The following is a 25,916-nucleotide window of genomic DNA, read 5'->3' as shown; positions in this document are numbered from 1 at the left end:
TAATTCATTCAACAATATGGCAGAACCTGAAAATTTTTATACTTAGTCTACCAAAGCTTTCCCAGAAATTTATACTATCTGAGTCAATTTATAGAAAGTTCTAGAAGACGTAAAATCTGCGGTGAAAAAATCAGAATAGTGGTGTCTCTAGGAATAGTTTGCCACCAAGAATTAATTGGGAAAATAGACATGAGGAAACATTCCAGCTTTTCTAATGTTGTGAATATCTTTATAAATATATAAAATATGACAGTGGAATGCATTACAATTCTTATTACATATATAGAGCACAATTTTCATATCTCTGGTTGTATACACAGTATATTCATACCAATTCATGTCTTTATACCTGTACTTTGATGGGATTTGTATTACCCATGTATATATATTTCAGAACTTTTTTACATTTCAAAATCCATTGAACTCATTGAATAGTAGACTTAATTAAGATTCGTACCTTTTACCATATATAATTTTATTTTAAAGACTAACTATTGAACCATTACTGATGAGTTGCATGTTGAATTGTTGAGGGATGAAGTGTGCAGATATCTGCAACTTCCTTTGAAATATATTCAAAAAATTCAGTAGATTTATGGGTAGATACCAGGATGGGTGAATATATGATAAACAAATGTACAAATGTATAATTTAGAGTGTGCATGTTATGGGTATATAATACAATTCTTTCAATTTTTCCAATGTCCAAATGTTTCTTAAAATCTTTAGAAATCTGCTATGTGTTGTCTAAAATATCTTAAAATTCATCTTAGAATAAAACATTTACTTGTACTAGAAGGACAATAACTAGGTTCTTCTCTATCAGTTTATAATAGAAACTAGAATATTCTAATATTCTAGTGAATAGTTGTTGGTTAAACAAAATTTAAAATATTTTGGCTAGGCATGATCACACACAGCTGTAGTCTTCACAACTCAAAAAGCTGAGACTAGAAGATCACAAGTTTGAGGCCAGCCTGGGAAATTTAACAAGACCCTGTCTTAAAATAAAAATAAAAATAACTGGGGATGTAGCTCAGTGGTAAAGAATCTTCAATACTAATAAATAAATTAAGTATGCAAGCATTTTCTTTCTTAGTACTAAAATGTGTACCATTTTCAAAGGTTTACCGTCTAAATCAGCTAATTTCAGCTGACAATGAGATTGTTTCTTTTTTATTTGTTCTTTTTAGTTATATATGACAGTAAAGTCTATTTTGACATACAAGCATGGAGTATATCTTATTCTAGTTAGGATCCAAGTCTTGTAGATATACACAATGTTTAGATTCATTGTGGTGTATTTATATATGTATGTAGGAAATTATGTCAGATTCTTTCCACTGTTTTACTTAATCCGGTCTAATACAAGTAATAATTAGTGTTGGCAAGGATGTGGGGGAAAGAGTACACTCATATATTGCAGGTGGGATTGCAAATTGATGCAGCCATTCTGGAAAGCAGTATGGAGATTCCTCAAAAAACTAGGAATAGAACCACCATTTGACTCAGTTACCCCACTCCTCAGTATATACCCAAAGGAGGTAAAATCAGCATACTACAGTGATGCAGCCACATCAATGTTCATAGCAGCTCTACTCACAATAGCTAAGCAATGGAATCAACCTTGGTGCCCTTCAGTAGATAAATTTGCAGTCATTTAAGAAAGAAAAGAGTCAGATATGTATCTCAATTCTAGTCTAGTTCTGGTAGAGTTGAACTGGAGATCATCTTGGATCTAGAAGATATCTGATAACTGGTAGCAATATTAGCAATAACATTTATCATCTCTTCTATGTATCCTTCTCAACTAATAATTAACTTAATAATTCTATCTCTGAAAGCTGATCCTGATTTACCATGAAAGAACAAAATTAAAGGAAAACAGTTATTAATATTTCTAAAATCTTTACAGTACTACAGAAAGAACAGTCAGCAATTATGTGTACAACATATTGTGATGGTGCAAATAGTCAAGCTTCATTTATGATATGGTACTTGGTTTTATTTTAAATTGGAAATACTCCTGAATTTAGAGTTCTCCTTTTTAAACAGTAAATTGATTGCTGTTGATAGATAGTTATAAATGTTTTTATAATCTTTGCCTTAATTCAAGCTAGTAAAACTTCAGTTTTGTAATCATCAGTGAAATTTTTTTAATCCTAACTTATAGTAAAATTTATTGAATTGAGTTTTTTCCCACAAGATATTAACCTGTTAGTTGAAGAAAAAATTAGGATGTGGTATGACAGTGGCAGAATTTAGAAATAAATTATTTTCTCTGAACTTTTTGAGTTACTAATTTTAGTCTATCAGTATATGCTTAGAACTACACATTTTATTCCAAGTAGCCTACTTGAATGTGTAATTTTGCTATTGTAAGTTGAAATTAAGTTGTTATTTTGAGAAAATAATGAATATATTTCCTAATTAATCATTTTTTACCAAGAAGAGAATTAGTGAATTGATATTATCATTATTTGTCATTTTATAGCATATATTTCACATTAAAAGCCTTTAAATCCTTCAGAATAATGCATCTGCGTTGTGCATTATAACAAGAAAACTTAACATGTCATATGAGGTAATCCCTTAATACTTTCTAAAAAGTAAATCAAACAAATCCAAACAAGGGTATACTTTTAGAAATATCCTTCTACTTGCAAATGGGCTGTTTTGAGATTGCACATTAGTCCTTTTTAATGTTGTTGCGCTCCCTAATTCATTATTAACTCTTTTATCTTCACTTCTGCCATGCTTTTTATACGGGGCGGGGGGGGGGGAATTCTTTCACATCACACACTTCAATATTTTCCAGTTGAAAATGAAGATGAGGCTGAGAGGATTCTTTTTTCCTATGGCTATGGTGCTAATGTTCCCACAACAGCCAAAAGACGACTAAAGCAAAGGTAAAATCAATATATATTTATCTTACTTATCTATTCAAGCTAAATGTAATTACATTGTACATTTTGATAATGTGCTCACTTGAATGACAAAGTAAAGTTACTTTGTTCTTAGTATGCATAAATATTAAATTGCTCACAAAATACAGTAATTATCATGCATTTCATGTATATTTAAGTGAATTTAATGTTTGGTAGACTAGAGGTGTACATTAGAATTTTCATAGAATTAAATTCAGTGGTAAGAATACCATTTTTATTTTATTTTCACATTAATTTCAGATAATATCAAATGCAATAATTTTCAGATTAGAACTAATTAGTTATACTTCCCTTTTTTTTCTCTTTTTGCTTTGTTTTGGTTTTTGTTTTCTTTTTTATTCACATGTCTACATTCCTTGACATATACTTTAGAAAGAGTGAGTGATATAGTTGTAGCATATATATTGTGACTAAAACAATAAAAGGCTTCTTGAAGACCAAGAAAATTTTTAGAATATCTACTAGTTATGTGGTGAGATATTGCTTTAAAGTACCCTAACAGGGATTGGGATTGTGGCTCAGAGGTAGAGCCTTTGCCTCAAACATGTGAGACACTGGGTTTGATCGTTGGCACCACATAAAAATAAATAACTGAAATAAAGTTATTGTGTCCATCTACAATTTAAAAATATATTTTTTAAAAGTCCACTAACAGAAAATTATACCTTTAATAATCATTTTCTAGTTGGCCTGTCTGATTTTTTCCTAACTCCTCTTTCCCTAAATTCATCCTGTTTCCAAAAATATCTCAAAGCTCACTTTGCTGCCACATCAAATCTGAATGTTTCAGTGAGATTTCTAAAGCCCCTCCATAATGTGGCCCCACCTCATCATTCTTATTTGCTTCTCTACCCAAAATGAGAGTAGATATATCTCTCTGCCTGTAAACATCTATTCTCTCTGTTTCCCATGTAATTTCCCCAGCTAGATGAAAAGTTCTTCAAGGTCAGCAACTACATCTTTTTCTTATTCTCTGTCGCTGCCTAGTTCAATGCAGAGTACCTAGTAAGGTACTTGTTTCTTCATCTTTTTCATCTTTGAGGATTCAAAGCTTTTTATTATCTATTATTTTTATATAAATTAATTCAAACATTTAGATACATTACAAAATAACTAAGAAAAACAATCCATTTTACTTCTGATACTTCTGTAGGAACTTTGAATGATAACCCAAAGAATGAAATATCTTTATGGTTATCTAAAGTTGTATAGGATATAGACCACTTTAGAGGAAATAACAAAAGGATACTTAGAACTTGTGTTTTTTACTGGTTAAACTGAATATTTTAAAAATTTACTTCAGGGTTAGGTGAATAATTTGTAACTAGGGTGGTCCTTCCTTCCTTCTTCCTTCCTTTATTCCTTCCTTCCTCCCTCCCTCCCTCTCTCTCTCCCTCCCTTCCTTCCTTCCTTCCTTTTTGACATATTATACACAAATGGAGCATAACTTCTTATTCCTCTGGCTGTACTTGGTACACAGTCACTCCAGTAGTGTAATCATGTATATAGGGTAATTATGTCTGTCTAATTCTACTGTCTTCCCATCCCCACAGCCCCATTCCTTTCCTCCCCTCACTCCCCTCTACACAAACCAAAAGAATGATTAATTCTTCCTGGTGAAGATTCAGGTATTCCTAAATTATGTATAATTTGAAATTGGTAGTAGTCCTATCCCTTTCTGATCCCTCCAGTGGCCACTATGAATGAACTAGGATATTTTAATTTTAAATATAACTCTGCTTTAAAGTTCATTGTTGCCTAGAGAAGCATAGAAGCATAGTTTCATGGGTAAGAGACTTCTCTATCATCAGGAAATCATAGGTAAAATACTGAAAACTGAAGTTTAATAGAAAAATTACATTTTCTTCTCTATTTTAACATCTGAATTCTTCAAAAGAATCTTTGTTACAAGAAAAATAGGATTTTGCTTTTGTAAGCTTGCTTTCCCTAGCCCCAAATACTGAGTTCTCAGAAACTGAAAGCAATTATTGCTGCAACAGCTTACTATTTTTTTAAGAATTTCCAAAAACACTAGTTGATTTCTTAATATTAAAAGAATTAAAGAATCACAACTGATTCATATTCCAAATAATCTTAACTGTCCAAATATTTCTAAAGATTTAATCACCGAGCTATCTATGTGCCTTGAACAAGTGCCTAATGGGTGTGCTATTAATATGTCCTGCCAGTTGGTGCCAGGCATTCTTCTCATGGTGAGCCAGAGGGTTATTTTGAGGAAGTGTTTCTCAGGTCATCTAAACTGAGGGAAGGGAAAGTAAGTCAAGATATCTAAAGAGGGAATTTATACATTCCTGTGTTTATTATTAAGTGCCTACTGTATGCTCAAAGTTGACCAGAGGCACAAAAGATCCCACTTTAGGGTCTGATGCATTTCCAAAGTTTACAAGGCACATATTTAATTTCTTAAGGGATATCTGTAAAGAAGGCTTTGTGCTCTCTTTAAGTTATTAAAGACTAAAACAAGATAGCCTTTGAGTGGATCCATACTTCACATTTAAAGCAATAAACATTGAAGGTGAATTATATTTAGGATGACTCAGAACAGTAATTGAAATACTTACATAATAAAGTTTTCATCGGATATCAGCCCACACCAAAATATATCAAAATTTCAATGGAACCCACATCCTAACTACTATATAATATTTTTCATCCATACTAAATTTGATTTTAAAATTTCATTTCATTAGACAGAATTAGGTAGTTTAAAGTAACACTTAATTAGAGGGAGGTTTCTGGTTCTAAATATGTTTGTTTTTAAAATTAGGAGAATTGTTGGTGATTCCACCATCCAAAATAACCATTTAGAAATTAAAAATATATAGATACACACACACACACACACACACACACTTTCCTACATGTTTAGGATAGTGTGTATTATTTAGTAGTCTAACCTTTTTCTTTTGGGTATTAGGGATTGAACCCAGGGGCAAACTACCACTTATTGATGTCCATAGCCCATTTTTTTTTTTTTTTTTACTTTTATGAAACAGGGCTTTGCTAAATTGCCTAGGCTGGCCTCCAATTTGTAATCCTTCTCTTTACCTTCTTGAGAAACCAGGATTACAGATATGCTCAACCATGCCCAGCTAATTCTAGCATTTTATCCTGAACATATTTTTGTCAATAAATATCCTTTTTTGCCTGCCGTGATTCCGTCCTGCGCATCTCTTTAGAGCAGCCACCCATTTTCCGTCCGCCTTCTCTCCCACCTAAGTGCTTGCTACCACCCCATGGAAGATTCCATGGATATGGACATGAGCCCCCTGAAGCCCCAGAACTACCTTTTCGGTTGTGAGCTAAAAGCTGACAAAGATTATCACTTTAAGGTGGATAATGATGAAAATGAGCACCGGTTATCATTAAGAACGGTCAGTTTAGGGGTTGGTGCAAAGGGTGAATTGCACATTGTTGAAGCAGAGGCAATGAATTATGAAGGCAGTCCAATTAAAGTAACACTGGCAACATTGAAAATGTCAGTACAGCCAATGGTTTCCCTTGGGGGCTTTGATATCACACCACCTGTGGTCTTAAGGTTGAAGTGCGGTTCAGGGCCTGTGCATTTTAGTGGCCAGCACTTAGTAGCTGTGGAGGAAGATGCAGAGTCAGAAGATGAATAGGAGGAGGATGTGAAATTCTTTAAGTGTATCTGGAAAGCAATCTGCCCCTGGAGGTGGTAGCAAGGTTCCCCAGAAAAAAGTAAAACTTGCTGCTGATGAAGATGTCGATGATGATGATGATGATTTTGATGATGAGGAAACTGAAGAAAAAGCTCCAGTGAAGAAATCTATATGAGATACTCCAGCCGAAAATGCACAAAAATCGAACCAGAATGGAAAAGACTCAAAACCAACAACACCAAGATCAAAAGGTCAAGAATCCTTCAAAAAAACAGGAAGAAACTCCTAAAACACCCAAAGGACCTAGTTCTGTAGAGGACATTAAAGCAAAAATGCAAGCAAGTATAGAAAAAGCACATTGAACAGCCCTGGGCACTACTGGTAAATTAAGCCCAAAGATGGGGAGAAAGGAAAAAGAGAGACAAATATAGTCCATACTGAGTATCATCAACAATCCAGGCTGAAGTCTTCTATTTTAATCTCAATCCCCTTTCCTGATTTGCCACCCATACCCACTTGCAGGCTGGAAGCAATCTCTCTTGATTTCCTAAAGCACTTTTGACTGCTGTGAATTCAGTTGAACCTTATATTGCTCTTTCTTGTGCATATGCCTCATCATCTCTTGGACCATGTTTTAATCACCTTTGTATCTCCTTAGCTGCTCAATAAATATTTGAATGAATCAAAAAATAAATAAATAAATAAATAAATATCCTTTTTTGGGGGGTAGGGGGCACCAGGGATTAAACTTAGGGGTGCTTTCCCAGATATTTTTGTTTGTTTGTTTATTATTTTTTTGAGATAGGGTCTTGCTAAATTGCTTAGAGTCTGGTGATCCTTCTGCCTCATCCTCCCAAGTCACTGAGATTACAGGTCTATGCCATCACACCCTTGTCAATGAATATTCTTCAAAAAAAGATTATTTTCAATATTTATACAAAATTTTAAATTTTAGGACTTCTATTTTCTAATAGACTTCTGGTTGAGTGCCATAAATTGGATAGCCAGTGAACATTTTCATAAGTTTCCTGTTGCTACCCCAACAATAATATGAGATTAAAATGAGAAAATAGATACGAAGTTCGCCACACAGTGCCTGACAATAGAGTTCAGTAAATGTTAATGGGTTATATCAGGTAATATCTTCTCTTTTTTCTCTTTTTTAAATATTTTTTGATTGTAATTAGACACAATACCTTTATTTTATTTACTTATTTTTATGTGGTGCTGAGGATCAAAACCAGGGCTTCGCACATGCTAGACGAGCGCTCTACTGCTGAGCCACAACCTCAGCCTAAGTAATATCTTCTTAAAGTACCTTACATAGTTACACAATTTAAGCATTATTTTAAAATTATTTTTAAAATGTTCTTATTGCTGTGATGACAGCTGATGAATTTTATTGGTTGCTCAAAACATTACAATGATCTTGACATATCATATATCATACATTTGATTCAAATGGGGTATGAATTCTTATTTTTCCTATGTGAACAGATTGCAGGATCACATTGGTTATACAGCCATGTTTATACATACTAGAGTCTATTGTATTCTGCTGCCTTTCCTATCTCCTTCCTATTTTTTAAAAATTTTAATGAGGCTTTTAAATATGAAACATGGACACAAAACTAATTTTGAGATTCACATTCTTTAATATCAGTTTTTAAGATACAATGCGGGGGCTGGGGATGTGGCTCAAGCGGTATCGCGCTCGCCTGGCATGCGTTCAGCCTGGGTTGGATCCTCAGTACCACATACAAACAAATTTAAAAAAAAAAAAGATACAATGCGGATTTTCTATATAGTAGCAGTATAATTGGTTTTTTTAAATTTGAAAAAGTAACTCACAGGGATTGTGATATGCACCTGTAATCCCTGCTACTCAGGAGACTAAGGTGGAATCACAAATTCAAAACCAGTCTGGGCAATTTACGGAGACCTTGTCTCCAAAAAAAAAAAAAAAAAAAAAAAATACACACACACACAAACAAAGAATAAATAAGTAAAAAACAAACTCCCCAAAATTCTTCTTAAACATATTTTAATGATTACATAATAAAACTCACGTTTTGAAGTTTCATAGGGATACAAATAATAGGTATATATTGTGTTAAACTCTTTCTGCAACACAGTTGTGAAAAATTAAAAGGTTTTATATAATTATAGTAGATTAAAATAAAATGGACTCTTCTTGATTGAACTTGAAAATCTGAAATAATGTTTTTGTTTCATTAATGACTGTTTTGAAAATAACAAACAAGATTTTCTGGTTGAATGTTTTGATTGTGTTGCCACACTAAATTTCCTGTTAATGGATTATATCAAGTAATATCTTCTCTTTTTTATTTTTTATTTTTTTTGGTTGTAGTTGGACACAATACCTTTATTTTAGGCACTAATGTGGCCTTAGTGTGTGCCTCTCTCTGTTCGTTGTGGCTGATTAAATGTTTAGAGACTTTTCTCAAAGTTTTTAAGACATTCACATTATCAGATATACAACATACTATAGATCTTGCATTTTAGTTTCTACCTAGTTTTATAAAGAGCTTTATGTTGAAACAAGTATACTGATCTTCATAATGAAGGGGAAAAAAAGAAAGCCAGAGAAACTGACAAGTTTTTATGCATACTGGAAGTGTGTTTTCCTCTTCTTAGTTTTCATGTATATGCATTGCTGGATGATACTGTTTACAAACCTTCATACAGTAATGGGAAGTACTGACTAACATTGACAGAGAAATAATTTATTTGGAAGTCAAGAAATGCTGAAGAAACTTAGAGATAACCCTTACCTTAATAATTTTACCAATAACCAATAAAATTTTGATTTAATATTTAGACATGAAACTATATACTTGTGATGTTAATTTCTAGTTGATGTCCAACTTAATCTTGGAATAAATAAAAATAGCATTTAATATAATTACAAAGAAGTATTGTTATACCTACTTTAGTATCCCAGTAAATAATCTTTTGAAAGTATTGCTTTCTTAAAAAGTTCATTGCATTCTATATCAAAAAATAACCTGTAGCAAGAGTCATTTTCTTGACTCTATTTTAGTTACTCTTTATATAGAACTTGAAAAGGACTTATTCTTGTTTTCATTGTGTGTATATTGTGTTTTGGAGACATAAACTTAATTGTGGTTGAACAGTTCTTCATTTGTCTCACTTTGAATTTCATTTCTCACTTTTAGTATCCCAGATTTCTGTACAGGATCCACCTATGCCAAATCACTCACCAAAGCAGTATGACACATTTAAAGATTTAACAGGTTGATACAAGAGGACAATTGGTGTGTGTCATTTGTATTCTCCCTTATTAACTTTATGTACTTTGTTTATTGCTAATTCAATGCATAGATGCTAAGCATTAGTTATACTTTAATATTAAGGTTCTGCAACCTTGGAATATGGTTTCTAGCACTATATTCATTGGGACAAAATTCACCTACAGGAGAGTCCATCAGGGAGTATTGAGTGTCCACTCTATTCAGCTCTGTTGTTAGGCACTTCAATGAATAAGACTCCTGCTATTATATGAGTTCTGTTAATGGAGAAAATATTAACACACATAAAAGAATATCAAGAAATATTCCAATGTATGTAAGTTGGCGATACCACGTGCTAGAGTCTGTGTCGGACTCTATGCTAGAGTCTATTCTGTGTGCCAGGGGAATAGAGATGAATGAGGACTAACATGGTTAGAAATGGAACTTGAAGGGAGCCTTTCAGAAAAGCTGGGCTCACAAATAGTGGAAGAACTGATCTTCAGATTGGAGGACCTACAGCAGAAGGAATATACAAAACATTTATGGGAGATTAAATAGAGTGGACATTAATGGAAAATAAAACTGGTTCTGGTGATGTGATAGAGAACTTTCATGTTTTAACTTTTCTTTCATGATGTGATAGAGAACTTTCATGTTTTTAAATAGAGTGGATATTAATGGAAAATAAAACTGGTTCTGATGATGTGATAAAGAACTTTTATGTTTTAATTTAGATATAGTTTAGAATCAACCATGTAAGTAAAATTTAGAATGGGAAAAGAATGTAAATATCAATTCATTGAGTAAAAAAAAATAAATGACCAATAAACATGAGAAGGTGAAAATATTAACACACATAAAAGAATATCAAGGAATATTCCAATGTATATAAGGAAAATTAATTTAAAATGGGGTTATCCTATTTATTCATAAGATTGGCAAAACTTTTAAGATGATGAGTACCCAGTATAGGTTAGAGTATGAAGAAAAAGAAAGTCTTATAAAGTTAATTTACTCAGTAATTACTGCCAGACACAGTGGTGCACACCTATAATCCCAGCAATTCAGGAGGCAGCGACAGGAGAATCACAAGTTCAAGGCCAGCCTGGGAAACTTAAACAAGATCTTCTCTTAAAAGAAAAAAGAGGGCTGGGGATGTGGCCCAAGCGGTAGCGGGCTCGCCTGCCATGCGTGCGGCCCGGGTTCCATCCTCGGCACCACATACAAACGAAGATGTTGTGTCCGCCGAAAACTAAAAAATAAATATTTAAAAATTCTCTCTCTCCTCTCTCACTCTATCTTTAAAAAAAAAAAAAAAGAAAGAAAAAGAAACAGGGACTTGAGATAAAATTCAGTGGTAGAGCACCTCCCAGGTTTGATCCTGGGTACTGTAAAAATATGTAGGTACATACATACATACGCTGTGTATCTTTAGCTTTTCATAGTCCAGAGTTAATATTGTATTACTTTGTGTAAAGTATAGAAACCTTGTGACCATACAGCTGCTTTTACCATCTCCCTGCTTTTTTTTTTATGATTTCCAAATGTATTGCAACACTGTTAGAAACCCATAAAACAATGTTATCATTTTTTATTTACATACTCAGAAAATTTAAAGAAATTAGCAGGAAAAAAAATAACATTAGTTATATTTAAATTGGTTGTGCTTACATATATTTTAATGAAATCTAATATAATCATATTCTTAGTAATCTTACTATAATAATTCCTAATATTTTAATGAAAGATTTTGCTATTTTTATTTCTTTTTCTCTTTTTATTCCTTCAGGGTACATGCCACATTAACAGGCTGAATGGGTCTTAATACCATTTCTGATATATCCACAAGGAAATATATTCTATTATTCTTACAAGTGACTTAGAAGTAAATTTTAAAACATAGTCCATTTATATTGGAGACCAGTGGTACCACAGTGCATTCCACATGATAACCATGTTCGTAAATGACATCAATGTTAAAATAATAGTCACAGTCTTTCCTGTTAGCATCAGTTCCTAGAAATTTTTTCTCATTAAAATTGTACTATAGAATACTAAAAACAAACAAACAAAAAAACACGTAGAGCATGTTTATAACTAACTTCAAAATATCACAAGATATCTTTCTTCCTTTGAATTGATTTTCCTCATGTAAGATTCCCCTAACCAAAATCAGGGAAATTTTTATTAGAAGGAGGTATTTCTGGTGATATGGCGTACACTTACCATACAAAGAATTTCCTAAGTCAGTATTTTATATGATATATTTTTCATTTGTGTTATCACCATATCTTCATAAAAACATTATGCAATTGCAAGATTAAAAGCACCTAAATCAAATGAACAATTTTGTATTAATAAAATTGATGACTTATAACAAGTGACATTTGCATTTCATTGTTTCCTTTATTTCTTTACAGACAAATTTTTATTTGCATAAAACTCCATCTTATCCATAACTCTATTTCTGTGTAATTGCATTTGATTGGGTTCATTACTCTATACTGAATGTTGCATAGATTTGGCCTGTGCCTTTAACATGTTTGTTAAAAATTACTATACAAAAGACCTGGATGCTATTTTCTGTGGAAGACAGAATTTATACCTAACATATTTGAAGAATGAGAAAGATAGAGACAATGAAAATTTGAATTTAGATAACTCTAAGGTTTTTAAATTAACCCAACAAAAAACAGTTAGTGATATCAAATACTGATGCTTGCAAACATGTATTAGAATCAACAGATTTAAAATGTAAATATAATAAAAAAATTAGCATTAAGACTTATTTGTAGAGGTCTTCTTAGTTTATAGTCAAATTAGAACTTGTTTGGTACATTTACTTGGGGAATGAAAAACAGGATACCCATAAACTATAAGTGTCTTTAAAAATCTACTTAAAAAAAAAAGAAAAGAAAAGAAAGAAGGAAACATCAATTTAGTGGCTCCCCAAGGCTGGTGGGGTTGAGAGCAGGAAGCATTTAGTGAGGAAGAAGGGGGATTAACTGTTAATAGGTACAAAGTTTCTTTGGAGGGTAATGAAAATGTTCTAAAATTAGATTATAGTGATAGTTGCACAACTCTACATATACTAAAACTATTGATTTATACATTTTAAATGGGTAAGCTTTATTGTATATTAGTTGCATAGCAATAAAATTATGCATCAATAAAGCAGTTTTAAAAAAAGAATGGTAGCCAAAAATGGGAACAATATGTCTCTTCCATCTCTAACTTCAGCTGATGGTTAAGGCAAAATATGCCAGTTGAACAGATAGATAGTATCTTCTTAGGTCGAAACAAAGTATGAACTTCTGTCAGAATTCATCATTACTATTTGAAACACATTTTTAAAAATAGATATGCAGAGTGATATTTAGTGTGGTTTGAAGAGGTTTGTCTGCTTTCTTTTGTCTGATGTGAGGAAATGTCAAGTATATGACAGAATTGTTTTTATCCTATAATTTTACTTAGATGATATCTTGTCATTGTAAAATGTCTTATATTTCATGGATTCTACAATTCATAGATTAATAAATTCACTAACATAGAACATGAAAATGTGGTAAATATGGAAATACAGAGAGGTCTGTGGGAACAATGTCTTAATATTAGTACAAATATTACTAATATTAGTAATATTAACTTGTACTAATTAGTACTAATTAATTAGTATTAACATGTCTTAATATTAGTACTAGTTCTTTAAAGAATTATGTGTGTTTCCCCCTGTAGTTACAAGGAATGAAGCTTTTTTTTTTCTCCCTTAAGATTGTTTCTTAATAGTGGATTTAGAACATTTTATATTTAATGTAATTTTAAATACTGAAAGTCAGAATGATAAGTTGTGATATTGCAGATATCAGAGGGATGATTTCTTACCTTTACCATAGACATTTGCCAAGCTTTATACATCATTTCCATCCGTACTTTGAATAGAAAACCTATTCAGTTGTAAAATGCATTATGTTATCTGAGGTAAACACTGATGCTTTTCAAAGTACCAGCATATTATTGTTCATAATATTTCAACTAATTTTCTGATCCGTTTGTAACTGAGAAATTTTTATAAAAATGGGGAAAAGCTGTAAATTACTATCTTGTGGTCTTTTCAAGCAAGTATCTTAAAGTAATTCACTTTTGTAGCAAGAGCTAGAAACCATTACTGCAGTAATCAATATATCACAGTTATGGGGATTTTGATTTACTTTCAGAATTCTGAGTTGTTGGGGTCTTGGTCTTGCATTGATTTATTATTGGATCCCATATTTTTTCTGTTAATAATTAAATATTATTAAAAAATAATAAGTTTTCTAGCTCACAAACCCATTTTGAATATTTTAGATAGCATTTTTTTTTTGCACTGTTGCAAGCATTAATTTTCTCACTTCATTCACCTAGTGTCCACTTGGCAAGAAGAGTTCTTCAGTTAGAAAAACAAAACTCATTGATTTTAAAAGATCTTGGACATCAAAAGGACCAAGTAACACAGCTTTCACAAGAGGTAAATAACTTAAACAAAAGAAGTATGTATAAAGAAACCCAGTGTTCATTTTAATTCTTTATAACTCCTTTGTTTAATCTTCTGAGCAATTTGAAAATAAACTGGTAGTATAAAATTATTTTACAATTTAAGAAACTAACTGAATGTTAAGGCTCTATAAAATAACTTATGGTGTATGGCAAAACTAAGAACAAAAAGGGGATTAAAGTGCCCAGACTAAGTATAAATGCAGACTAGACAGACAAAAGCTTTGATTTCTGAGAATTTCAACTGGCAAAACAAGTTTAGCAAATTTTGATGACATTTTAAGTTTTCCACTATTTTTAAGATTTACTCTTTATTTCTGTGTTCAAAAAGAATCATTTATCTATTATTGAACACACTTAACTTTGTTTCCACTTAAAATCAGATTCATGTTTGCCATTTGTTTTAGCATTCTGTTAAAGAATATTTATACAATTTACATATTATTTTAATATATGTATTATTATTTTTAGTTAACATCAAATTATTTTTTTTCTGTGCTTTTAAAATTCAAGTCAAAACAAAACCAAAGTTGCCACCCTCAAGTGTTCCTTTTATTTCTGATCTCAACTAAACCAGTTTTTTTAGGGTAATATTTTAAAACTCTTTTAAGAGCTTTATTTATTTATATTATAGGGGATTTTTAAAAAACATTAAATTCTACTAATATATACTATGTAGTCTTTGTTTGATTCTTTCATTTATTTATTTATTTATTTATTTATTTATTTTTTGTAGTAGGGATTGAACCTAGGAGCGTTATACACTGAGCCACATCCCTAGCCCTTTTTTATATTTTGTTTAGAGACAGGGTTTTGCTGAGTTGCTCCAGCTTCCAGCCTCTTTAAGTTGCTGAGGCTGACTTTGAACTCCCAATCCTCCTGCCTCAGCCTCCCAAGCTGCTATGATTACAGGCATGCACCACTACACCCAACCCCAGCTCTTTTTTTTTTTTTCTTTTTTTTTAATTTTTAATTTTGAGACAAGGTCTCACTGTGTTGCTTAGGACTTCACTGAGTTACTGCAAGCTTGCTTTGAATTTGGGATCCTCCTGCCTCCACCTCACCAGTTGCTGGGATTACAGGCATATTCTTTGTTTTCTTAAGGACATGTTCATATTTATCTTTATAGTATTTTCTATTAAAGTACATTTAATACTATAACATTAAGAGAATCTCTGTCCTAAAATTTCAAAAACAAAATAGAAATATTTCATATTGCTCCAGTGCCTGGCAAAGAACTAATGATCAAAGTGGATGCAGTAGTGTGCTGATAAATGCTAACAACCACCTTCCCCAAGAGGATTGTGAGGGAGGACTGTCATTTGTAGCATATGTTCATCTCTATGGCATATAACTAGCTATAAAATGCCAACATAATGTTTCTGAACACAGATAAGAGCAAAAATTCTCAGCAGCACCCCTTTGCATAATGTTTGCACCATGTAGCTAAAACAAATATATGTAAACTCAAGCATAGATGATATTAAAATAATTTAAAATGTAGTCTAGAGTGGTGGCATACAACTGTAATCCCAGCAACATGGAGGCTGAGGTAGGAAATCACAAATTCAAGACTGGCCCCAGCAATTTAGCAAGGCCCTATCTCAAAGTAAAAAGAATTGATACAGCTCAGTGGTAAAGCACCCCTGTGGTCAATCACCAGTATGAGGGGGAAAAAATTAAAAATTGATGAGTTTTGAGTACTTGTTTCCTTTGTTTTTAATAAAATTGATTCTATTATAAATTTAAACTGCTTAATTTTTAATTATGGTTGAATTTAACAACCAGCTCATAAAAATCCTAAAAATTTACTAGTTATCTTTTATATGATGCTACAGCCCAACTCCAGCACATCAGTGGGTAGAAGCAGGAAATGATAAATAAATGAATAAACAAAGAAATAGATGTAATACTGGCTACTCAGAGGCTGAGGCAAGAAGATCACAAGTTTAAGGCCAGCCTGGGCAATTCAGTGAGACCTTGTCTCTAAAAACAAAAGGACTATGAATATAGCTCAGTAGTAAGAGTGCCCTGAGGTTCAATCCCCAGTACTTAAAAAAGAAAAGAAAAAAAATGAAAAAGACACAGAGGAACGAACCTTGTTTTGCTAATATAGATAACTTATCAAAATACTTTTAGAGGGCTGGGGATGTGGCTCAAGTGGTAGCATGCTTGCCTAGCATGTGTGAGGCACTGGGTTCAATTCTCAGCACAACATAAAAATAAAATAAAGACATTGTGTCCACCTAAAACTAAAATATAAATATTTCTAAAAAATGATTTTAGAAAAAGTATTCTATATTACATATATAACCTACTTTTACAAAATAAAATATTAAAATACTACAGTAAATTAAAATGAGAATTTCTAAAAATGCATATACTTGTGTATAAATTGCTAGAGAAAAATGCAAGAAATTAAGTGTTCTTGTAATGAAGTACAATTAACTTTTTATGAAGCAACTCTTTTTTCTTGTTTTCCCAGAATAGGGATTGAACCCAGGGGCAATGTACCACTGAGCCAAGTCACCAGCCGTTTTTTTAATTTTGAGACAGGGTCTTGCTAAATTGTCCAGACTGACCTCAAACTTGTCATCCTCCAGCTCACCCTCAGAGTAGCTGGAATTACAGGCATGTACCACTATGCCCAGTTTGTATGAGCAATTTCAAAATAATCTGTGACTTTTTGAAAGAAAGGATTAAATATTTAAATATTAATGATGTAGAATGGTATGATACTGTAAAATATTCCATGAGAAAAAGAGATTAAATTTTTTAAAAAATCACAAAATGTTGCTGATGTTTGAAGCTGGCTGACTTTCACATATAGGTTCATTATTTATTTCTGTGATTTTGTGTAATTTTGAAATTTTTTTATTATACATTTGGAGAATTGGTAACTGTACTGACTGAAGTATGTATGTTTCCCTTAATGTTGAAAACAAAAATGTTTAATTTGGAATATTCCATGAATTTTACTCTTTTTCCTGGCTCACCAAAAAAATATATATATTATATTGCTTAAATTAAAAGTAATTACATAAACTAGCCGAAAGATGATGGTATTGGGTCATTTATTATCATAGATTTTTCATGGTAGATAATAAAAAAATAGAGAAGGAAAATTCTCAGGATCTATATGCTTTGGTTAAATATTTAAAGTTAAATATTAAGCCATCTTAGAGTTTTTGAGACTAATACAAAGATAAAACCCATAACTAATGATAGAATTACCACTGATTTATTTGCTATTAGGGTTCTCTGAGAAATGAAAACACTAATACTCAAATGGGGAATAAAAAGAAAACATTCTTTTTTAGCACCTTGATTGAAGTATAATTTGACATACACTAAACTGCACATATTTGAAGTATACAATATAACTTGTCATTAAAGTGAATATAAGAAATACATAGATTTCCACTACCAAGTGTCCCTCAGAATCCTTCTCCCGCAACTTTCTTCCTCCTAGTTCCCAAGCAACTGCTGATTAGTTTTCCTATAGATTAATTTGTTATTTCCTAGAGTATTATATAAAAGGAATCATATAGTATGCATGGACTTTTTTTTAACCTGTCTTCTTTCACTGTAGGTAATAAGATTCATCCATAGGTCATTGCTTTCCATTGCTGAACAACCTTCTATTGTGTGGATATACCAGTTTATTTATTTTGTATTTATTCCTGGACATTTGGGTCATTTATAGCCAATAAACCTGATATAAGCATTCATGGTCAAGTCTTTGAATGAAGGTATACTTGCATTTTCTTGGGTAAATAATGACAAGTGGAATAGCTAGATTATATGATTGATGTCTATTTATGGTCTTAAAGAGCTACCAAGCTAGGCATAATGATGCACAGCTGCAATCCCAGAAACTCAAGAGGCTGAGGCAGGAGGATTGGAAATTCAAAGCCAGCCTCAGCACCTTAGCAAAGCCCTAGGTAACTTAGCAAAACTCTGTCTCAAAAATAAAAAGGGCTAGGCAATCCTAGTACCAAAAAAAGAAGAAAGGAAGGAAGGAAGTGCCAGACTGTTTCTTTTGTTTTGTTTCGTTTTTGTTTTTTTCTAAAATGTTAGTACCATTTTACATTTCCACTAGTAGTATGGTGTACAGTGGTATGTTGTTGTGTTGTGAGTTTTTCATTTTTCAAGGTTGGTTGATTTGTCTGTTTGTTTTGATGGCATTTGCTTGGTTTGGGGCTGAAGATCAAATCCAGAGCTTAGGCACATGCTTGGCAAGTGCTCTTCCGCTAAGTTATTCTCCCAGCCCCCTCATTGTACTTTTTAATTGCATTGACCAGTGACTAATGATATTGAGCATCTTTTTTTAATTTTTTAAAATAGTTTTTTAGATATAAATGGTCACAATATTTTTATTTTATTTATTCATTTTTATATGGTACTGAGGATCAACCTAGTCCCTCACACATGCTGGGAGAGCACTGTATCACTGAGCCACAACCCCAGCCCCATATATTGAACATCTTTTCATTTGAGGTTCTTTCCACTTTATTTACCTCTCAGGAGAAGTATCTGTTTACATTTTTTGTCCACTTTTTTCTGTTGCTCTCTTATAATTGAGTTTTGACCATATTTTAGATACTAGGCCTTTATCAGATACACAGTTTGCATTCTATAGCTTTGTCTTTGAATCACTTCAGAATGTCTTTTGGCTGTCCCTGTGCGGTGGCACACACCTGTAGTCCCTGTGACTTGAGAAGCTGAGGCAGATGGAACACAAGTTCAAAGCCAGCCTCAGCAACTTAGCAAGGCCCTAAGCAACTTAGTGAGACCCTGTCTCAAAATAAAAAATGGCTCAGCATATGGCTTAGTGGTTAAGCACCCCCAGGTTCAATCCCTGGTACCAAAAAAATTTATATGTGTGTGTGTATTTGTGTGTGTGTGCATGTGTGTATCTCTTTTGGTTAGGCATGGTGGTGCATGTGTGTGTGTGTGTGTGTGTGTGTGTGTTTGTGTGTGTGTGTATGTGTATCTCTTTTGGTTAGGCATGGTGGTATGTGTATGTGTATCTCTTTTGGTTAGGCATGGTGGTGTATATGTGTGTGTGTGTCTCTTTTGGCTAGGCATGGTGGTGTATGTCTGTAATTTCAGTGATTTAGGAAGCTGAAGCAAGAGGATAGCAAACCCCCCCCAAAAAAAAAAAGTCTTTTCTGGGCTAAAGCTCAGTGGTAAAGTGCTTGCCTGGCATGCATGAGGCCAGGGATACACACACAAAAAAAAAAAAAAAAAAAAAGTCATGTCACCAAAACGTTTTTTGATTCTGGGGATTGAACTCAGGGGCACTTAAGCACTGAGCCACATCACCAGCCCTTTTTTGTATTTTATTTAGAGACAGTGTATCACTGAATTGCTTAGGGCCTTGCTAAATTGCTGAGCCTGGCTTTGAACTCTCAATCCTCCTGCCTCATTCTCCAGAGCCACTGGGATTACATCCTTTTTGAAGAGATGTTTTTATCAAGTTCAGTCTATCACTTCATTACTTTATGAATTTTGTTTTTGGTATTGTATATAAAATATCTTTTCTGCTGGGCACAGTGGTGCACACCTATAATCCCAGCGACTTAGGAGGCTGCGGCAGGAGGATCGAGAGTTCAAAGCCAGCCTCAGCAAAAGTGAGGTGCCAAGCAACTCAGTGAGACATAGTCTCTAAATAAAATAAGGCTGGGAATATGGCTCAGTAGTCAAGTGTCCCTAATTCAATCCCTGGTGCGTGTATATATAAAAAATCTTTTCCTAACCCAGGGTCACAAGGGTGTTTGTGTTTTCTTCTAGATGTTTTTATAGTTTCAGATCTGTGATTCATTTTCAGTTAATTTTTGTGTAGAGTAAAATTGAAATTCACATATTTGTATATTGAAACCAAACTGTTCTAGCATTTGTTGAACCTCAGTCATTTATATGTGAGTCTATTTCTACATTCTGTTTTTCTTCCAGTTATTTAGTCATCTATCTTTATGTCAAAACCATATCATCTTGATTACTAACTTTATTATAATATCTTGAATACAAATAGTATTGGTTTTACAACTCTGTTCATTTTCAAAGATTTTTGTCTGTGCTATGTTCTTTGTATTCTTGCATCAGTTATATAATTGTTGATTTCTACGCCCCCAAAAAAGTACCTGATTGTGATTTTGTGATTGCATTGAATTTATAGATCAAATGAGAAAAATTGACACCTTTTTTATAAAGAGAGAGAAGAGAGAGAGAATTTTAATTTTTTTTTTTTTTTTTTTGGTGGACACAACATCTTTGTTTGTATGTGGTGCTGAGGATCGAACCTGGGCCGCAGGCATGCCAGGCGAGCGCGCTACTGCTTGAGCCACATCCCCAGCCCCAAAATTGACATCTTAATATTGGACATTCTGAAGTATGAACACAGTATCTCTTTATACTTACTTAGATCTTCTTTTATTTCTGTTAATACTATAAGTTTTCAGTTTTCAGTGTAAATGATTCATATCTTTAGATTAATGGTAGTAGGGTGTATGTTTTTCTATCCTACTTGTGACTAGTCTAACAACATGACTTTTAATAGGAATTTCTATAGAACATTTATACTTAATATGTTTATTGATATAGATTGATATAGTTATATTTAAGTCTGTCATCTTATTTATTTTCATATATTTCATCTATTCTTTACCTTTTTCTTTTTCTCCCCTACCTTCTTTTGTATTAATTGAATATTCTTTATCTTTTCATTTTATCTTTTTTTTTTTTCCTTTTGATACCAGGGATTGAACTCAGGGGCACTCAACCACTCAGCCACATTCTCAGCCCTATTTTGTATTTGATTTAGAAACAGGATCTGACTGAGTTGCTAAGCACCTTGCTGTTGCTGAAGCTGGCTTTGAACTCACAATCCTTGTACCTCAGCCTCCCAAGCTGCTGGGATTACAGGCGTGTGCCACACTGCTCCTGGCCTTCATTTTTTTTTTTTTTTTCTTATTGGCTATGACTGTTTTGTCATTACAGTGGTTGCTTTAGATAACAACATATACATAGCCAGCCTCATGACTTTTGTGCTTTTATTGTCATGTATTTTACTTAGGCATGTATAAAATCCATAGTACATGGCAATTATTCTAAATAATTAATAATTATAAAGCAAAATATTAATATGAGAAAGGTTTTATATTTAATAAAATAATTACCATATCTGGCATTTTATTCCTTTATGTAAATTCTTATTTCAGTCTGAGATCATATTCCTTCTGTTAGATGCACTTCCTCCAACAGTTCTCACAAAAGCAGGCGTGCTGTTGATGAATTCTTTCTGCTTCTCTACACTGCAAAAAGTTGTTTTTTTCTGGGGTTGGAGGGTTTGGTTTTACATTTCTTGACAAAAGTCAAGATTAAAATATAATTCTCGGGGCTGGGGATGTGGCTCAAACGGTAATGCGCTCGCCTGGCATGCATGTGGCCTAGGTTCCATCCTCAGCACCACATACAAACAAAGATGTTGTGTCCACCGAAAGCTAAAAAATAAATATTAAAATTCTCTCTCTGTCTCTCTCTTTCTCTCTAAAAAAAAAAAAATACAATTCTCATATCTATGTTACTAAAGCCAAGTTAACTGGAAGTAGGCATTTAAGAGTTCATTCTTTCTTATTGTGAGATAATTTAGATAATGTAAAATTCACCATTTCAATCATTCTGAAGTGTACAATTCAGTGGCTTTTTAGTGTGTTTACAATTTGTGTATCTATCACCACCATCTAGTTAAAGAACATTTTCATCACCCCAGAAGGAAACCTTATTTGTACCTACTAAGCTGTCATTCTCCATTTTTCTCCCCTCATTTCTATTGTCCCCTCCCCCAATCTCTGGCATGCACCTAATAGGCTATCGTTCTCTATGGATTATTCTGAATCTTTCATATATAAAAGAAATTATGTAGTATATAGCCTTTTATGTGTAGCTTCTTTCACTTAACAGTATTTTCAGTATTCATTTATGTTGTACATTGTTTTATTTTTCCACCAGTCATGTTGAGGTTTTCACATTTCTTCAGTCTTGCCAATGCTTATATTAGTTTTCTTTCTTTCTTTTTTTTAATTGTAGCCAACCTATTGAGTGTAAAATGGTAACTCATTGTGATTTTGATATCCATCCTCTAATAGCTAATTATATTCAGCATCACTTGAGTACTTCTTGGCCATTTGTGTATCTTCTTTAGAAAAATATCTTAGTCTGTTTTCTGCTACTATAACAGAGTACCACAGAATGGATAAATTGTAAACTATAGAAGCTTGTTTTGCTAATGGTTCTAGAGGCTAAGGAATTCAAGAGCAAGTTGCGGCATCTGTTGACAGTCTTCTTGCTGCACCATGATATGGCAGAAGGCATCACCTGGTGAAAGAACTTTCAAGAGAAGCAGAGAGGATAAGGGGCCAGACTAATCTCTTTTGTATCTATCTATGATATAATCATTATCATTCTTGTGATGATGGCCTTAATCCACTCATAAGGGTGGTACGTACCTTCATGACCTAATCACCTCTTAAAGGCTTTGCCTGTTAATGAGGTATCAATGACAGTTAAATTTCAACATGGGTTTTGGAGGAGACATTTAATCCATAACAGTGTCTCTTCAGGTCTTTGACCATAACTTAATTGCATTGTTTTGTTTTTGTTGTTGTTAGTTGTATATATTCTGGTTCTAGACCTTTATCATGTGTGTGTTTTACAAATACTTTTGTCACCCCATTGGTTATCTTTCACTTTCTTATTATCTTTTTTTGGGGTGGATGGGGGCGGTTATCAGGGATTGGACTCAAGGGGACCCGACCACTGAGCAAAATCCCCAACCCTATTTTGTATTTTATTTCAAGACAGAGTTTAACTGAGTTGCTTAGCACCTTGCCTTTGCTGAGGCTGGCTTTGAACTCACAATCTTCCTACCTCAGCCTCCCAAACCACTGGGATTACAGGTGTGCACAACTGTGCCCAGCTTATTATTTTCTTTAATGCACAAATTATTTTAATTTTAATAAAGTCCAATTTATCTGGGTTTTTTTCTATATGTCTTATGCTTTATCTTTGGTTTTTAAATTTATTTTCTGTAATGCTGCATGCTCATAATCCCAATTACTTAGGAGGCTGAGGCAGGAAGATTGCAAGTTCAAGGCTAGCCTCAACAGCGTAGCAAGACCCTTTCTCATAATGAACACCCTTGGATTCAATCCCCAGTATTACAAAAAAATAAAATTCTTTTCTGAGATGATGTTCACATAGCATAAAACTAACCATTTTAGAATTCACCATGTTATACAACCACCACCTCCATCTAGTTCAAAAACACTTTTATCACCTCAGAATAAAAGCTTCTACCCATGAATAGCAGTTAATCCCCACTCACATATGCCCCCAGGCTCTGACAACCACCAAATCCAAATTTCTATGGATTTACCAATTCTGAATCTTTCGTTTAAATGGAATCATACAATATATGACCAATTGAGTCTCGTCTCTTTCATTAGGCATACTGTTTTCAAGATTCATCCACATTGTAATGTGTATCCAGTACCGGGAATGGAACTCAGGGGCACTCAGCCACCGAGCCACATCCCAAGTCCTGTTTTGTATTTTATTTAGAGACAGGGTCTCACTGAGTTCCAGGGTCTCAGTTGTTGCTGAGGCTGGCTTTGAACTTGCTATTCTCCTGTCTCAGCCTCCCTAGCCGCTGGGATTATAGGCATGCACCACCATGTCCAGCTGCTTCATTCCTTTTTATGATAAATAATATTTGATTGCATATATTTATTATAAAGTTGTTTATTCATTCATTGATAGACATTTGGGTTGTTTCAACCTTTTCACTATTATAAATAGTGCTGCTATGAACATGTTAATGCAAACATTTATTTTTTGAGCTTGAGTACCTATTTTCAGTTATTTTATATGTATTGTTAGGAATGGAATTGCTGGGTTCACCTATGCTTTTATAAACAATTTAAGGTTGGGGGTGGGGATATAGTCAATGGTAGATCACTAACCTAGCATGTGACTCTGGGTTTGACACTCACCACCCCCCCCCAAAAAAAAAAGGTATCTGAGGTTGATTTCTCTATTTGAAAGATGTTTCTTATTTTCTTGCAATTTGTATTATTTCTCCTAATATCTGTACACTGCTATCAGTCTCATCTTTGTTCCTCTCTGGGTAATATGTATTATGTCTTTAGCTATTCTTAAGACTTTCCTTTTAAGCCAAGTGCAGTGGCACATTCCTATAATCTCAACAAGATTGAGAGGTTGAGGCAGGAAGATCACAAATTCAAGGACAGCCTCAGAAACCTAATGAGACTCTATTCAAAATTTTAAAGGGACTGGGAGTGTAACTCAATGGTAAAATGTCTTGCATTCAATCCCCAGTACAGAAACAAGGGATTTTCCTTTTGTCATTAGCTTTAAGGAATTGTAATGTGGCTTTCTAGAAGTTTTCTCATGTTTCATGTGCTTGGGTTTTGCTAAATGTGTATGAGTTCATCAAATTTATTGCTTCATTATTTTTATCTCTTTTCTTTCCTTTGGGGACTCCAATTAGACATATAATAGGCTCTTTTTCTGTCTCACAACATAGTTAAATGATTTTCAGTTTTTTCAGTCTTTTTACTGCCCTTCCTTTTGTATAATTTCTCTTATTATGTCATGTCCACTAATCTTTTCCATTAAATAATCTTCAGTTTATCCTATCTGCTATGTTCTAAATCTTAGATATTGTAGTTTCCATTTCTGGAAGTTCAACATGAATCTTTTTTGTATTTTCTAGGTCTCTAATTAACATTCTCAAACATTATTTTCTTGAACATAAAAAATACAATTTAATAACTTTTGATATCCTTGTTTACTAATTCTTTTATTGTGTCACCTCTTGGTTGGTATCAACTAAGTTTTTTTATCTCATTATGATCATAGTGCCCAGCTTCTTTGTATGCCTAATAATATTTTTACTGGATGCTAGAAATTGAAAATTTTATCTTGGTGCTAAATATTTTAATATTTCTATAAGATTTTATTGACTTTTATGGAAGATGGTTGTTTTTTGGAAATAGTTTGGTTCTCTCAGGTCTCGAGTTTAAACTTTTATAGATAGAGGTTGTCCTCAGGCTAATTTTCTCCTACTAATATGACAAAACTTTTGTGAGAATCCCATGCCCTGTAAATTCTTTGGTTGGTGAGACTAGACATTATTCCTGGCTGATGCAGCGACCGCTCTTCCTAATCTTGTCGGTGGTTCAGTCTCTAGTCTCTGGTAGTTTCTTCATATCCATGCACTGTTCACTGCCAGGTAAATACTTAAGAGGAACTATCTGTAGATTCTCAGAGCTCTTTTTCTATACAACTTTCTTGTTTTAAATACTCTGCCACATGAACTGTAGCCACCTTGGTTTCTACTTCTAGTAGTAGCTCCTTAACTCAAGGAATTTGACATAGCCTGTCTTAAATTCCTCTTCCCTGCACCACGGACTGGAAATTTTCCAGGAAATAAA

General features: G+C 33.2%; 1 protein-coding gene and 1 pseudogene across 3 annotated transcripts in view; both read left to right on the top strand.

The window, feature by feature from the left end:
• The window catches only part of Pibf1 (progesterone immunomodulatory binding factor 1), a 222,394-nt gene that overhangs the window by 130,737 nt on the left and 65,741 nt on the right, over window positions 1-25,916 (top strand). For all 3 annotated transcript variants that reach the window (XR_005732060.2, XM_078015798.1, XM_005324816.5), the window contains exons 13-14: window positions 2,819-2,909; window positions 14,269-14,371. Coding sequence is in view for 2 of the 3 variants with exons in the window: in XM_078015798.1 (XP_077871924.1) it covers window positions 2,819-2,909; window positions 14,269-14,371 (194 nt within the window). In the remaining variant the exon portion in view is untranslated. The remainder of the gene's footprint in view (window positions 1-2,818; window positions 2,910-14,268; window positions 14,372-25,916) is intronic.
• On the top strand, window positions 4,972-7,008 carry LOC101968726 (nucleophosmin pseudogene; annotated as a pseudogene).

This window comes from Ictidomys tridecemlineatus, chromosome 6 (assembly GCF_052094955.1).
Source record: "Ictidomys tridecemlineatus isolate mIctTri1 chromosome 6, mIctTri1.hap1, whole genome shotgun sequence".
Classification (NCBI taxonomy): domain Eukaryota; kingdom Metazoa; phylum Chordata; class Mammalia; order Rodentia; family Sciuridae; genus Ictidomys; species Ictidomys tridecemlineatus.
Note: the sequence above shows the minus strand (reverse complement) of the source record. Positions and strands in the feature narration are given on the sequence as shown.